Source organism: Serinus canaria, chromosome 2, assembly GCF_022539315.1.
Source record: "Serinus canaria isolate serCan28SL12 chromosome 2, serCan2020, whole genome shotgun sequence".
Classification (NCBI taxonomy): Eukaryota; Metazoa; Chordata; class Aves; order Passeriformes; family Fringillidae; genus Serinus; species Serinus canaria.
The window spans coordinates 10,914,572-10,929,941 of record NC_066315.1 but is presented as its reverse complement, the minus strand read 5'-3'; the positions used below and the strand labels follow the sequence as shown (position 1 = coordinate 10,929,941).

Below are 15,370 nucleotides of genomic sequence, written 5' to 3'. Positions count from 1 at the left end.
AGATAAACTCAGAGGGGAAAGGCATATATAATTCATCCAGACTTGTCTCACTCCTTCCTTTCAACAATTACATTAGCTAGATTCAGCAGGGACTGTTGTGAATATTGCAAGACAGAAGGATGGAGATAGGATTTTCTGATGGATCTTTTCCAAACACAGAGCCTAAATGCAGGTAAGATTTCTGTGTTGAGCATCTCCTTTATGATGTGAAAAGAATAAGTAACCATATTCAGTATGAAGGAAAATAAAAAGGAAGTGTGATTGACTTTGGGATGTGAAAGATGCACACTAGACCCAGCATCCCAGCTGCCTTGTCATTGTCAGATTCCCTGACTGTGGCTCTCACCAGATTTAAACAAAGTGCTATAGTTTATTTAGATGAGCTCTTTCCAAGCAGAAGCACAAGGAAGACCATTTAAATATACTTTTTAGAAGAAACTAAGCTACAGGAGCCAAAAACTGTTACTTTAACCACATGTGGGGGGAGAGCACAGGGGAGGTTACACTTACTCAGTGTAAGAACTGTAAGAAATGCCTGTAGGAATTTCATCCCATTTTACTTTGCCAAGAAGCTACTCCTACATTTTTTAGCCCAGGTCTAGACCAGCTTTATAAAGCATGATTGAGCCACTGCAGCCTTATTTCTACATGTCCAAAGCAGCACATTAAAGACCCACAATATATGAGAAGAACTGTGACTGGAAGGAGTCGTAATTCCCAAAGTTATGGCTGCTAAGTACATGCAGTGCTAGGGGAAGAAAAGGGGCACTTCCAGCCTTTCTGGGCAGCTGGGGCTGTCTGTGTTGCTTCTTTAGGGAAGGGCTAAAAGTGACCTTATGCTGTTTGTTTCTTTTGGTGGGTCTCATACCCTTAGTGTGATTTTACAAATTTGTGTCTCATATTTCATCTTAGTCAGCATGAGGACAAAGTATAATTTTACATATGTTCACAAACTATTTCCCTCAAGGCTTCTTTTTCAATTTTGAATTCCCTCTCATGAATTTGTTCAATCTGTCAGCCATCCAATTTGTCAATATCTTACTGGTTTTGTGGAACCCAGAAAAGAAACTTGTAGATGTAAGGTGATTTACAGAAGTTGAAAATCTAGAAACAGCCTTATCTTAGTCTATTCTCCAGGAAGATTTGAGTTCTTTCCAGCACAAGAATCTCAGCCAACCAAGGCAAGATGAATCATCTGTCATTTGTGTCATTATTTTCTGCACTAAAGTTGTAGATTTGTGGTCTCTTCTTCACCATCATTCCCAGAAGTAGCAAGGACCTCAACACACAATTTTCAAAGATGGCACAGGCAGGTTTTCCACATCAAGCACTCAAATGATTCCCAATTCCCTATGTTTTTAACAAAAAGATAATCGGCAGAAGCTGTCTTAGATCTCTGCAAACAATTTACTAATGACATCAACAAAAACAAATCTGGAAATGTCTTGTTGCATTTGGTACCACAAATGACAAAAACTGATTTGTTTTTACCTTCATTTCAATTTACTGTCATCCTGACTAGAAGCAGATTTATCTGTGCTTGTACAGTTTCCAGGCAAAGCTGGTAAAAAGCACAATAGGATTCTGTGATAACTGCTGTTAAGATAATGCAAGATCTCTACAGACAAAAAAGAAGTGTGCTAGATTGGTTTTCTTTTTCTGAACTCTGACATTTTTTCTGTCATTTCAATTTCCCAGGGAAACCAAAGAGAATTACGTTTGGCCACTGTAATTGACTTATGCTGTAGCACCCGGGGCAAATTCCAGTGTGTAAAAAAGAAAAAAATGTGGAAAATTGTGTTATTGATGGACTGAGAATATTCTACAGTAATAAATTGCTAGTCAGTGAAACAGTCAGTCCAAAGCAGTTAGAAATGCTTTGCTCTGAATTTTGATGACAATTAAAATCTCCATGCTTTTTTGTGAAAGTAAGTTTTGTTGTTTAGCAGACATCAAGATAATCTTAAAAATATTGGCCTAGGCAGGAGCAATTTACCACACTAGATACCAGCTGATGTGATGTTATCTGGTGTAATGCAATAATTGAATTTAATAATAACTTAAAAACTCACATAACTGATCTTGTACTAAATGTTTCAAAAGATTGAAGAGTTTAAGTCAATTATTTAATAGTTATTTACATGTTATAATGTATTTGAAATCTGCCACTCCTCTAACATATTCTAATTTTGTTGAAACACACTCAGAGAAGTTTGTTGTCTCAAAAATTTTTTGATAGATTCTAAGAAAAATTGTTTAACAAGTGAGTGCATTCAGGTCTTCCTCATACAGCAAGCTGTAATCCAAGACTATCTTCAAGTAGAACAATAAGTATACTTAATATTGTAGCATAATATTTCTATGAGGACCTATGCTTTACTGCACATTGACTCTCCACAGGACATCCACTGATTTCTTCTGAAGATATGATGAATTCACACATGGTAAATTAAGAACATCAGCTCACCTGTGGAAAAGACATTCTGGATGACACAATGTCAAACACAAGAGATCAGCTCAGAACTTGCATCATGTGATGCAAGGAGTTATCTTCCCTCATCATGTTTTGCATTAGTGGCTAAAACAGAACTGATAACACAACATTTTGGCTATGTGCTTGCAAAGTGCCAAGACTATTTCTCCCTACTATCCCTATCCCCAGCAAGTGAACTGGAGGTGAGCAAGAGGCTGAGAGGGGACACAGCCAGGACAGGTGTCCTCACCTGATGGAGGGAGTATTTCTTGCCATAGGACGCTGTGCTCAGCAGTAAAAATCTGGGGAGAGGGGAAGGGAGAGATAATTGGGTTCATGGCATTTGTCTTGCCAAGCAACCATGAACTATCATTATATCAATGCATTAGTCTTGCCTTCCTTCTGTTTCTTTCCCAGTCCCACAGGAGAGTGGAATGAGCAAGAGGCTGTGTACGTGTTTGGATCTTGGCCATGATCAACCAATATTTCATTTCAACAGCAGCTGTTTCTTGATGTTTCTGGTTGTCAGGGAAAGATGACCCACCAGTTTCCCCACCCTTCTGTCTCTCAGGTGCAATTTGGACATCTTATTTTGACTCACTGCTCTGCTGTATCTTTCTATTGAAAAGGTTTCAGAGAGAAGCAGTTTTCAATATTGTTGTTATTGTCATGTCAGTTGACACATTTGAAAAAATGAAGGGCAAGCAAGCTACTATTGATAAGGCAACAAATGCAAAACCAGAGCACTCTCACATACCTCTGAGCCCAATGCCCAGGGTCACAGATTGTGGGGTGACAGGAGGAGCCCCTGTGGTCCCACCATGGGTCACCAGGCAGGGCAGCTGTCTTCACCAGCACACAGAGCATTGAGGGGACAGCGTGGCAGTGCTGCCTGTCCCCCAGAGCTGGGAGGTAGGAAATCCCAGGGCAGGGCAGAGCAGGGGGGGGAGGTGTGAGCCTCACACTGTGATCTGGAGACTGGTGGCATTCACACTGTTTATTGGCATCACAGAGAGAGTTTGGCTTTTGCTCTACCTGAAATCACCAGGCACAGTAAAGAATTCCTGTCACTCAGTAAAGAGATGATCTATTATTGCTGAGGTCCTCTTTGTAAAAAAAACCCTGCCATAATCATTAGGGACAAAATGAAACTGCTATTTAAACACAATTTTCCCATTTGTGTTTGACAAATCTTAGCAGTTTAAATACTGATAGGAACTTTTTGTCATGCTTTCTGTTAAAAATGAAGCATTAAGAAAGTTCAGTCCTTTTCACAGCAGTGTAACATTCATAGAAAAAGATTATGGATTGATTCCTCACTTCAATTTTCTCTCTTCTAGATATATATTTTTTTTAAGGCTGACAATCATTTTGATGTTAAAAGCAAATTAGGAGGTCTTCTCAGTTATCTTGTGTGAAATAAAGATGAACTGGACAAAAGAGCCCTAAATAGAAATTTCATGCTGTGATAAAAGATGGGAAATTATCATCTGTATCTCGTGGAATGGATCTTAATCATTGCTAAGTGGAATAACAGAAAAAAGTAAAGTTGACAATATGTCTCCATGGATCTTTCCAGTCACATTAAGATTCACAAAGCCTGGTTTTTAAGTACAATCAGAAATACTGCTGTCCAATAGATTTCTAATCCTCAGTATGAGTAGGAAAGTTGCAAAGCAGTAGAATTCAGTAGAACATCCAGGCCATGTGTAGAGTACCAATCTGTCCCATCCCATGCTGCCCTCGAGTACCAAACCAGTCAGAGAAAATGTGAATGATTTACACATTAGTGTCCAGAGCAGATTCCTTCAGGAAGAGAGGCACAGGAGGAATCTGGGCTCCCAGATCCCATTTTCATAGTTAGATGGATGCCAAAAGCCTGGTCCCAGAGAGATTCAGTGTTTCCATGAGAGTCTAAACTTCTGAAATCAAAACTGAGTGCCCAAACTGCTGACATCCCTTTGAAGATCTCAGGTCTCTTCACCTACTGCTGTCTGATGCTCTCAAGGACATGGCACAAATCAATTGACATTCTTGTAAACATTATTGACTTCTTACATATGCCAAGGTTGACACTTCACCAGCAGATGACAGTTTTTCTCAAAATAAGTTAAAATAGGTAAATAGATATGTAGTTAGAACCATATATCTCACTCTTTCTCAAAAATCTTATTTCCTCTGCTTATAATCCCTAAACCATTAATCTTCAGATTCTCTATATATAGTTTTGAACCCTATAAGACCATCCCTTTTCTACAGCTGCAACTCTATTCCTAGATTTTTTAATGTGCACCTATAATGGGCATAATCTCATATTCCTGCAGCTCAAGAGACTTAGGTTTCCAAATTCCAGCTCAAAGGACATTTGAGGTTTTGTAGTTAAAGCTCTGGCCCCACAAGAGTCATTACTTCTATTAAAATGTGGGTTTAGGCATTGTGAGGACTCCCCCTACAAGAGCAACTTTGAGTGTTTCTTCATCATTGCTGACAAACAAGGACTAAGGAACAGAAAGTAGTTGAAGACAGAAATGGAAAATATGAGATGGGGCACAATCTTGCAGCCTTCAATAGAGTAGGAAAAAACAGCTTCAGGGATAACTCTCCAGGCCAGGTTATATGTTTTGCATTAAAAAAAAACAGGGAGAAATGCAGGCACCAGCTGGGAGTAAGTACAGAACCAGAGCTTCACTTTTGGAGATGAGCACCCCAGCATGCACACACAGAGCCTCTCACTGCTGTTGCTGTCTAACCTAAGTCCATCCTCTTTGCTGTTTGGTGGCACAGGTTCAGAAGGAACAGGACAAAACACCCCTCTCATATCAGCAGTTTTAGGCACTTCCACAGGAAAATGGGAAGGGAGCTGAGTCCCTCATTTCTCTCCAGCTGAAGCAGCTGCAGGTCTCTCCAGCACATTGCACTGCTGACCTCTGGGCACCTTCAGCTCCCCACTGTGCCCACAGGTTACTCTGGTTCCCATCTCTTCTCAGACACTGAGCCTTTTTGCCTCCCTGAACATTTACTGACTCTGGATTTAGTTTTCCATTCCTGCTGCTCCAAGTGTTTTTCTGATTGAAACACCTCTCAAAACCTGGATGCAGACAAGGCCTTGGCTCTGTGTCACATATAATTGCATTGGGCACAAGGATGGGTGTAATAATTAGCATAAAACATGGAAATTAAAAATAGGCACTTCTGTTTCCTAAGTGTGTCAAGCAAGGAGTTGGCAAGGTCAGACTTTCATTCTGCTCTGTGATAAGGCAAACTGGAAGCTGTCCCAATGTCAATACCAGGAGTGCATCTCACCCTAAAAAAAGAAATTTCTTTGGTGAATAAAGGTTTGGAAACCATTGCTTTTACTTCACCAACCTAGTAAAACACACAGAAAATGTTTTTAGATGCAAGCACACCAAAGAACATTAAAAAAAATACAATTAAAAATAAAAAATACATAAAATTAAGTTCCTTCTGTGCTTAACTGCCAAAATTCATATTCAGGATTTCATTCTTTCTCACTGTAATATTGAATCTTACTACATCTAAAACTGTCAATTTTCTTAATGCTCAGATGTCAATGACACAACATTTATTAGAGAAACACAGATATCTGCAGTGACTGAAAGTGAAATTCAGTCCTGCTTTAAAATTAAGAATTATGTGCAAGCTCTCTTCTTGAGGAGAGTTTTCAAATTCACATGAAAGGAAAAAACCCTCAAAAAAACTTTGATACTGCCACTATGAATTTAGATTTTTTTTTTAAATCCTCAAGAATATGGTAAGGGGGTGAAGCATGCAGGGACCTGTGCTGGCTGACCCTCCTCCCTCTCAGGATTTCCAAAGCCCACACTGAGGAAAGGAAGGGAAGGTAAAGGGCCCTGGTGCTCACAAACACAGCACTGTCTCCTTCCACACTCCTCAGAAGCAAAGCTGATGGGATTTCATCCTTTTGGTCCACTGAGGGGAGGGGAGAAATGGACCATAGAAATTAGAGCTGGGAGAGACCACTAAGTCATCCAGTCCATTTCCCTGCAAGCATAAGATTGTTCCCAAGTGCTCTTTCCAGTCTAGATTTAAATTAATCAATTAACAATGGGACTTTCAACAGTACCTTGGGAGACCAATCTAGCCTAATGGATCTCATTGTTAATAATTTTCAGCAGTTATTCAGAATGACTTTTATTTTCTTTGATGTCATCTCAGGACCTCAGTTCTGCTGCTCTAAATTTAGTGCCCACGTCTCTCCTTGGGGTTTGTACCTTTCAGAGGCTCAGAAACACACACACCAATGTTCATAGTTTGCATATCCAATTTCTGTACTCTCTCCTGCTGGGTCACTCTTCTCTGCAGCCCCCAGCAGCCTTGCTTTTGTTTTCTGATTCCCTTCCACTTGGGCAACTTCCTCACCATTCTTTTCCACGCTGGAAATCCACCTTTTGAGTGAGTTTAAGGAAAGGCCTACCCAAAAAAAATCTTGCAAAATGGATTAGCACAAGAATCCTTTCTCAGGCATACCATGGTGTGATGAAATAGTACAAAATGGGCTTGTGTCAGAAAGGGATTTTTGTTTCAGAGGAACTGAATTTGGAACTTATTTACAAGTGCACTCGCTGACCCCTCCCCACCCCTGTGGGTTTGGGCAGAATTTCCTGTGGCTGACTGTGAGAGGAGAGCCATGGCCACTGTCAGACAATACCCTGGCTCTGGCTTCCAGCACAGAGGGGTCAGGGATCAGGGCAGAGAGGACTGTGACTCTGTCCCTGCTCCTTCCCTGATGAAGATGAAGAGCTCTGCAAAGAATAGCCTTCCCTAGGCAGCACAGTCAGAGGGATGACTACTTAACACATTAATAAGGGAAGTAAATATGAGGCTCTCAGAGGCCCCCTCTACACCCTTTCTTTCCACAGAAATACAATATATTCAGTTACACATAACCCTCGTTTTGATGTAAGGAAAGGAAATCCCTGTGCAAGTCCAGTGCTTCAAAGACTGTTCCCTTTATACCCCTAAATATCTGTAACCTCACTGCTAGCCACTTCTTTGTTCCTATTATTTGCCAGCTGTGTCTCTGCCTTTTGTTCAGACTTTGCAATTCCATTTCCTAAGCCCTCAATGTGCTTCTTTCTTCCCATATTTTAGTCAGCTGCTTCACATCAGCTGCTCCCATCCACCTCAGGGGTGCTCTTTGGGACATCCAGTGTGAGCTAGGGGTTACAGCCACACTGCTCACTGAAGTCACAGCCTCCTGTTTGTCCCTGGAATTACCAAAATCACTACCACAGGTACAATAGAAAATGGAGAGAAAAAAATGAGCTGCAGCAGTCTTTATGGCTGGCAGAAAAATGCATCTTGTGCATTGATATATGCAAACTATTAATCATCCCTGCTCTACACAGCTCTTCTCTTATGGCTACACTTTTTTAAAAATTTTTTTATTTTAGTCATGAGTGTGGTTTTGTTCCCCATGCAGAGCTGGGGACAGCAGAGCTCTCTGTGTCAGGAGTGCAAATCCTACATCAAAACTGAAGAGCAAGGCACACTGTGCCACACACCAGCCCCTCAGTCCTCAGCTCCCTCCTTGCACGTACGTTTTGATTTCCCTCCTCAGAACAGAGGGGGCTGTAGATGCATCACCAGGTTGTCTTGATGGACCTGGGTTAACACATCTCTCACTTCTAAGCATGGACCTACCCCTCATGGAAGCACTAACATACAGAGGCAATGGTTTCCATTTCCAGAGAAATATGTCCTCTTCCTGGTTAGTTTTTGTTTGGTTGGTTGGTTGGTTGGTTGGTTGGTTGGTTTTTTGGGCTTTTTTTTTTTGGTTTTTTTTTTGTTTGTTTTGGTGTGGGTTTGTTTTTTTTTTTTTTTTTTTGTTTTTCTTTTGTTTTGTTTTGGTTTGGTTTTGGTTTGTTTTTTGGGGGGTTTTTTGGGTTTTTTGTTTGTTTGTTTGGTTGGTTTTTTGTTTGTTTTTTTGAAGGAGAAAATGGGGAGAAGAGCTCTTTGCCTCTTTGGCAGAATTTTCTGTGGGGCATTGCCCACTCCTGGGGTGGCAGGCAGCAGCCTGGCAGCTCAGTGCCCACAGAGCTCTGCAGAAGTTCAAGATCTGCCTTGAGACAGTGGGGTGCAGGACTGTGCCCACAGCACACCCCTGCAGACAGCTTTTCCAGCATCACTGCCCTTTCATGTCTTGACTATCTCTTATTACAATATTAAAGCCATTCTAAGAATGTGATAGAGCTGCCAGGGAAGAAGATAAGAGAAAATAATGCAGGACTTGTCAGTGCTATGTAACATCAGAAATTTTCCTTCCCTAAACAAACCTGAAATGGAAACCTGAACTTATTCAGCTGTGAGTAGAGGGTATTAAAATAAAAAAAAAAAACCCTCCTCTGTGATCAGAGCTCAATTAAGCTGCCTTGAAAATTATTCCAAATACACTTTTTTCAGATAACAATAGACAATCCTTTTGACTGATTTGTTAAAAAAGGTAAAGAAAGAGCATAAAATTATTGCTTATCAGAGAGAGAAGCAGCACCATTTAAAATAACGTGAAATTGTATCCCATGAATTATTCAGGAGGGCTGATGTTACACTATCATTATTTCTGGCTTTCCTTTTACTGCATTGCATTTTGTGTAAGTTGTCTCCCACCCAATAAAAGAGGTGTGGGTTTTCTTAATTAATCAAACCTGATTTTTCTGATTTTTTTTTCTTTTCTAATTTAAAATGAATATATTTCGAGCAGTGAGCTGTCTTCACGGTGTCAAGCTGAAAAAGAAGATGAATTTCACTACCACTAGCAGGGTCTAAAACATGCAGTGCAATAGTCACTTGCATACTGACTGGTGCTTCTCTGTGTGTCGTGCCAGCTGCTGAGAAACCAAAGTGTGATCCCAGTTGTATCCTGGCATTAGCAGTTGTAAACTCCATCCTGTTCTGTGGGAGTTGGGCTCACTGAATTTCTCAGCTCTCTGTAGCACAGCCCGTGTGATTTGCTGATTGCAGGTACCAGTCTACACCTCCTGTGATTTCCTCAGGGTTCTGATTTTCCTTTTCCAACACAAAAATATGCAAGGCTGCAAACTCATTCTTATGGAAGGTCCTAATGATCACAGCCCATTAGAAAAATAACTCTTTTAAAATCAGTGGAAGCATTGACTAGACTTGCCAAAACTCTCTTGTTTTTTTGGTGGAGCTGTGCCTCCAAGCAGATGGGTGTAGGCATTTTGTGTTTATGGCCACAACTGACTTAAACACTCAGCTCTCAGCCATAGTCCATAAGATGTCAGCCAGTTCTCCACATGCAGCTTGTCTGCTGAGCAAACCTTCATATTTTTGCTTGCTTACACTCTTCTGTCAACAACTTTCTGAACCATTTCTGTAACAAGCTCTGTTGCTGCAGGTCTGGTGTTTTGGGAGGTTACACAGGGAAGACAGCCCTGTTTTCTTTCTGTATGTAATAGTTCAGCTCAAGGCAAAATGAGCATCCTTGAATATACTGACATTGATACCATTATCCTTAATTGTTGTGGGGGGAAAAAGCTGAAAAAAAAAAGAATCTCACAAAGTTTAAACATAAGGGGAAAAATTGTAAAGGAAAGATTTGTTATGCCTGCCCTCTTATTATCTGGGGAGTTTTGATCTGTATTTTACCGCTTGGAAGAGAAATTTTACTAAGAGCATCTCTCCACAGCATAAAAAGGTTTATTCTTCTGGCTCCCTATAGGTCTTCAGAGTTCATGAAGAGAAGCTGGCAATACTGAGATGTAATGCAGACTATCAAAAAGCAAATATCTAAACTAGGCCAGATGAATCACCTCCTAGGAAAATTCCTCTCCTTTGACTATAAAGAGAGTCTACAGCAATTATCTCAGCTGTGGACATCTAAACTCTAGTTATCCAGAACAGCTGAAATGAATCTCCATGATGGTGTCAGCAAACTGGAAATGACTTATAATAAAACCCAGTTTCTTTTCAACAGCTCAGCTGTGACATGAAAGTCTGCACAATCACTGACAGACAAAAAATGACATCAGGGATTCGAGGTTCCCCCTGCCTGGCTGTGAGAGGAGTTCCTGCCTCTAGACTCAGGGTGGGCTCAGGCTTCAAGCAGAGCTCCAAAAAGGATTATTACCTCACTGGATCATTAGACTGGATATGTGGTCAAAGTCAATGTGTCATTTACGTGTACATTTTTGTTTTATAATGCAACTAATTAATTGACAGAATTTGTCAAGATAAAGTGTAGTGAATTCCCTCCCTGCTCTCTCAGCTGTTCTCAACAACAAGGTGTCAGCCAGGAGCCAGCCACTATGCTGACACAGCTTCCCAATTTCCTTTCCCCCTCTCCATTTCCTTTTCAAATTGAAAGCTATTAGAAGTCTTTAGGCAAATAATAGAAACCTAATGCAGGTGCCTGTTATAAATTGTTCACTAGTTACTTTTAACCTAATGTCTCTTCAAACATTACTCTGCAGAAGGCAGCAAGGGTAGGAAATGCCTCATGAGCTCTGACAATCAGTGGGTCAGGAGTTAAGGTCATAATAATGAAGCCCATTTCTCCTTGTTTGTCAAATAACCTGGATGCAGTTACATCCCTGGATCTCTCACCTGAGATTGACTCCCCTCAGTGAGAACATGAGTCTTGTGGGGAGCAATCTTTGTCCTGGATCAAACCCTCTGTACAGCCCCGAGCAGGGTAGGTGCCATAAGGCTGGTGGTGCCAGTTACTGTTCATGCAGGATTCTGCCACTCACAAAGCCACAGCTTTCCTAGGCATGGCTGGAGGATGTGCACAGTCTGGATCTGCTGCATGTCTGAGGTTAAATTAATCAATGCTTATGAGGGAGCTCGACTTTCATAAATAGAAATTGCTTGAGAAACTTGAAGTATTCTGCAAGCAAAATAAAATAGGAAGTAAACATTAATAACAAGAGTTAGTAATTACTGGTTTTAATGCAAAATAGACAAATGTACAGAAGTGCCTATTAATTCTGAATCACTGAAGCAAATATCTAGGCTCCAGAGCTGAAAATGCTGCCTAAAATGCCAGTGTGATTAGTCAATGCTAAAATCTGCCTTCATCAGCTGAGCATCACGTCTTGTTCTCAGAGAAAAATTCCTCCCATGTTCACTGGCAATAATATCAAACATTACACAGGGGATAAACCTCCAGCTCTGTGTGTGTACCAACCAAGGCATGCAAGGGGACAATCTGGTAGCATGTAAGCTCCTGAACACAGCGGACAACTGTCAGGTTGTTGGAAGTGTTTCTCATCATGCTGGGTGCCCTCACAGGCAGCATTGAACACTGCTACGTTGGTCACAGATCACTTTCTCCATTTGGCTCCCCAGTGAGGTGTAAATATTTCAGAGCTAATGCATAAGTCATGTACACCTGGGTTTCCAAGTGCCACAGCAGTGAGACATAACTCTTGGGTATTTCTGAACATAGAGGAGCATGGATTATTTTCTGACACTGCAAATGGAAAATACATGGAGATGTTTAATGTTTAACACTCAGACTGGTTCTGCAAATTCTTGGAAGCCATTGCCTCCCAGCCCCAGGCAGCATCTAAGTGATGTTCTGCAAACACATGCACCTTGCCAGGACTGGCAAACACCCCAGGCTGTGTCTACATGTGGTACCCACGGAGGCACCATACCACTGGAAGCCAAAATATGGAGTTAATTCACTCAAACATGAACACCCCAAGCACACTGGCTATTGCTGTGCAGGTGGACATTGTGATAGCAAACATCAGAGGCATTCAAGTTATTGCTGCATCTGATAGGTGTTGGGTGCCTTTCTGTTTCATTTGTGAGTAAATCCAGACCTTACAGAAAATCCTGAATGCATTCCTCAGCTTACCTTCATCTGAGAGGAGAAAAAGAGTTAAGTTTATTTGTGAAAAAAATTATTGAAGAAATAAAAGACATCACACTGTGTACTGGGCTGACTCAGGGTGGGGAGGGAGGTGTAGATCCCAGAGAGCAGGAGGGCTCGCCCAGGTGGTTTTTCTCTGTATTTTCAGAGCCTGGTGCTTTGGCTATGAGGAGCTAAAGGAGAAAGGAGGAGGCACACCAGGGGCTTGCTAATGTTAGGAGAAGGAAGCAGTTGGTCTCTCTGCCCTGAGAAGGAGTATTGACAGAGGTCCTCAGGGGCAGACAGAGAAGCTCACAGGTTTCTGTAGGAGGAAATTGCCTCTTGGTGTACTCCTGCTGTGCTGAGGTAAATTAGGCTCTATCTACACTAGTAAATAAATAAAATAAAACAGAAAAATAGTTGATTCTTTTCATGGGCCTTCCAACCAAGGAAAATATTACATACTGTTGAGAAAAATATACACTTCTTTTTGAGATGCTGAGTGGGACTCAAACACCTCAGTGGCAGGCAGTGGCCCATGAAATATTTGATGTTAGTCCATGTGAAAGACACTGTTAGCTAGATGGACATGTCACAATCTAAGATACCTATTATTTTTCTCATGAAAGCAGTGACCCTAAAGCAAAGCAATTTTAATGTACATACTACAAGCACGTTTCTTTGTAGGGAATAAGTAATTTTTCCACCTCAACTTTTTACTAGTAATAAAACTGGAATAAACACAAAGGCTTTTTCTCCTCTCCATTTCTCCCAGATGTTCCCATCTTCACTTCTTGGGTTTTCAAGATTTCCAACTCTTTTTTTTTTCTCCCCAATAAATACTCCAAAACACTTTTTTAGGGCCACATCTATAGTAACAAATAGAGATTAAGCTCTCACCACAGGCACACAGTTATGTGTACTTTGTCACTAGTACCTGTAACAACTTCTGTATGAAACTCTCACAGCCAGGGGCTCAGATGGGATTAACTGAATTTTTCACAATACTTACCCCTCTCCTACAAATGCCATAATGCTGCAATGCCACATTACTACTAAACTTTTTGGATTACTGATGTAGGTTTTATACTGATATAAGCATGAAATAATTTTGATATCATTTGCAATTGTATTCATTAAGCATAGCAATGGTGCTACAGCATGTCATCCACTACTAGTCCCAGTGCTATGTGGAGATTATGAAGGCTGTTGATGGTATTTACTAACTGGGAAATCATTGGCAGCACCAATCCTTCTGTTTAAAATATTATTTCCTTCTCCAACTCTTTTGTCATTTAACACCAATGGATTTTATAAGGGAACATGGCCCCAGACATGCCAAGCCAATAAAATCTCTGCAGTTTTTCTGCTATTCAATAGACCTTGTATGAGGAAAACAATTATTTTTGCTAACTCTATAAAACTATTCCTAAAGCTTTTCTAAAGCTAAAGTAATGCCATAGAAACAGCATCACCATGGCCCATGGGAAGATTGTTTCCATTCCTCCTATGGGTATTTGCAGTCTCAGACCTGCCTCATTTGACTCATCACACTTTGAGGTCTTGATTCAGTTACTTAAACATGGGTGTGTGTTTTCACTGAGCCTCTTTATGGATTTCTGTGTGAGATGCATGGGGAGTGTGCAGAACCTCCTGGGCTTCCCAGGCTGCAGCCAGATGTTAGGCAGGACATCAAGAGCATCTCAGGTGGCTCTACCTGGGCACAGCCACACCAACACCAGCAGTCTGAGCTGCTGTGCTGTCCTGTGCAGGTGTTTGCCCACGCACAGCCATTGTGTCAAACACAGCCCTACACTCAGAGGCTGCTTTGTCCCTTCTAGAGGAAGCACCTATCAGGCAAAATAGTTATTTTTCCCAAGAGCTGCTCCCTTGTTCTTTAGTATTCAGTGAGATGAGTCCAGAGATGTGTATCTCAAGAGATCACTTCATTTTGGGCTCAGTTTATTCTAAATTTTACCTTGAAATTGTCCATGGGCCATTTTTTAGAATGAAAGCCAGGTCCTGTTGAAGTCTCTAAGCATTTTGCTACTCTCTCCAAATAAATTAGGATTTATACCTAGAAAGTATCTATCTGGACCAGGTAAGGAACATCTTTCAATTGCCATCACCATTATGTAGAGAGGCAACAGGTGAACAAAGCTGATCTCAGTGATAAATGCTCCATCCCAGAGACCACACTAAAAAGAGCACTACAGAAATGTAGCTGCTCTTGAAGATGCTAAAAGGAAACTGGACTGAAAGTCAAATCTGTTAGGATATTTTCTTCATGATTTTTAAAGAGCAGCCCCAGAAGCATTACTTCCATTTTTTTACTACTTAAAATGCAACAGCAATGAAACCTAACATTACAGGGAGTATGTGCTCCCACCAGAAAATGTCTTCAACAGCTCATAAAAACCTGGCCATTTATCAGCACTGCAGGAGATCTTTATTACCTCCCTACAGCATATGCTCTGCTATGATGTAGTTACTGATTTAACAAGTAAACTTCATGGTGAGCTTTTATCTTGGAATTAGCAGCAAGACTGAAATATAGACCTTATTTTCCTAATAACACAGAGATGTGAGATTCCTGCATATTCCAAAGGCCATATGATCACCTTAACAAGCATCCCATTAGGGCTATCTGGCTGCCACATCAAAGTGTGTGCTGTGAGGACTTTAACAATCATGGTATCATACTCAGTCCCAGCAATTTCACAGCACTTTTGTTTTTCTTCCTACAGGTTTGGACATCAGGCAAGCTCAGGTTATTGTGCTGTCATCGGGTACCAAATGTATAAACGGGGAATACATAAATGACCAAGGGCTTGCGGTCAACGACTGCCATGCAGAAATTGTGGCAAGAAGGGCATTTGTTCACTTCCTCTACTCACAGCTGGAGCTACACTTAAGGTAACTGAATTCTATTGATTTTTGGGGGCTGTTATTTGGCCTTCAGTGGAACTGATCCATCCTCCAGACAACTGAACTATTTGTTTCTTTATGTCATTTTTCCTGAGTGTTTAAGTGAT

At 41.0% G+C, this 15,370-nt stretch overlaps 1 protein-coding gene across 1 annotated transcript in view; it reads left to right on the top strand.

Moving 5' to 3' along the window:
- Positions 1-15,370, top strand: part of ADARB2 (adenosine deaminase RNA specific B2 (inactive)) — a 307,043-nt gene that overhangs the window by 251,242 nt on the left and 40,431 nt on the right. Inside the window, exon 5 of the mRNA XM_050970900.1 lies at positions 15,083-15,251. Within this exon, the coding sequence (XP_050826857.1) occupies positions 15,083-15,251 (169 nt within the window). The remainder of the gene's footprint in view (positions 1-15,082; positions 15,252-15,370) is intronic.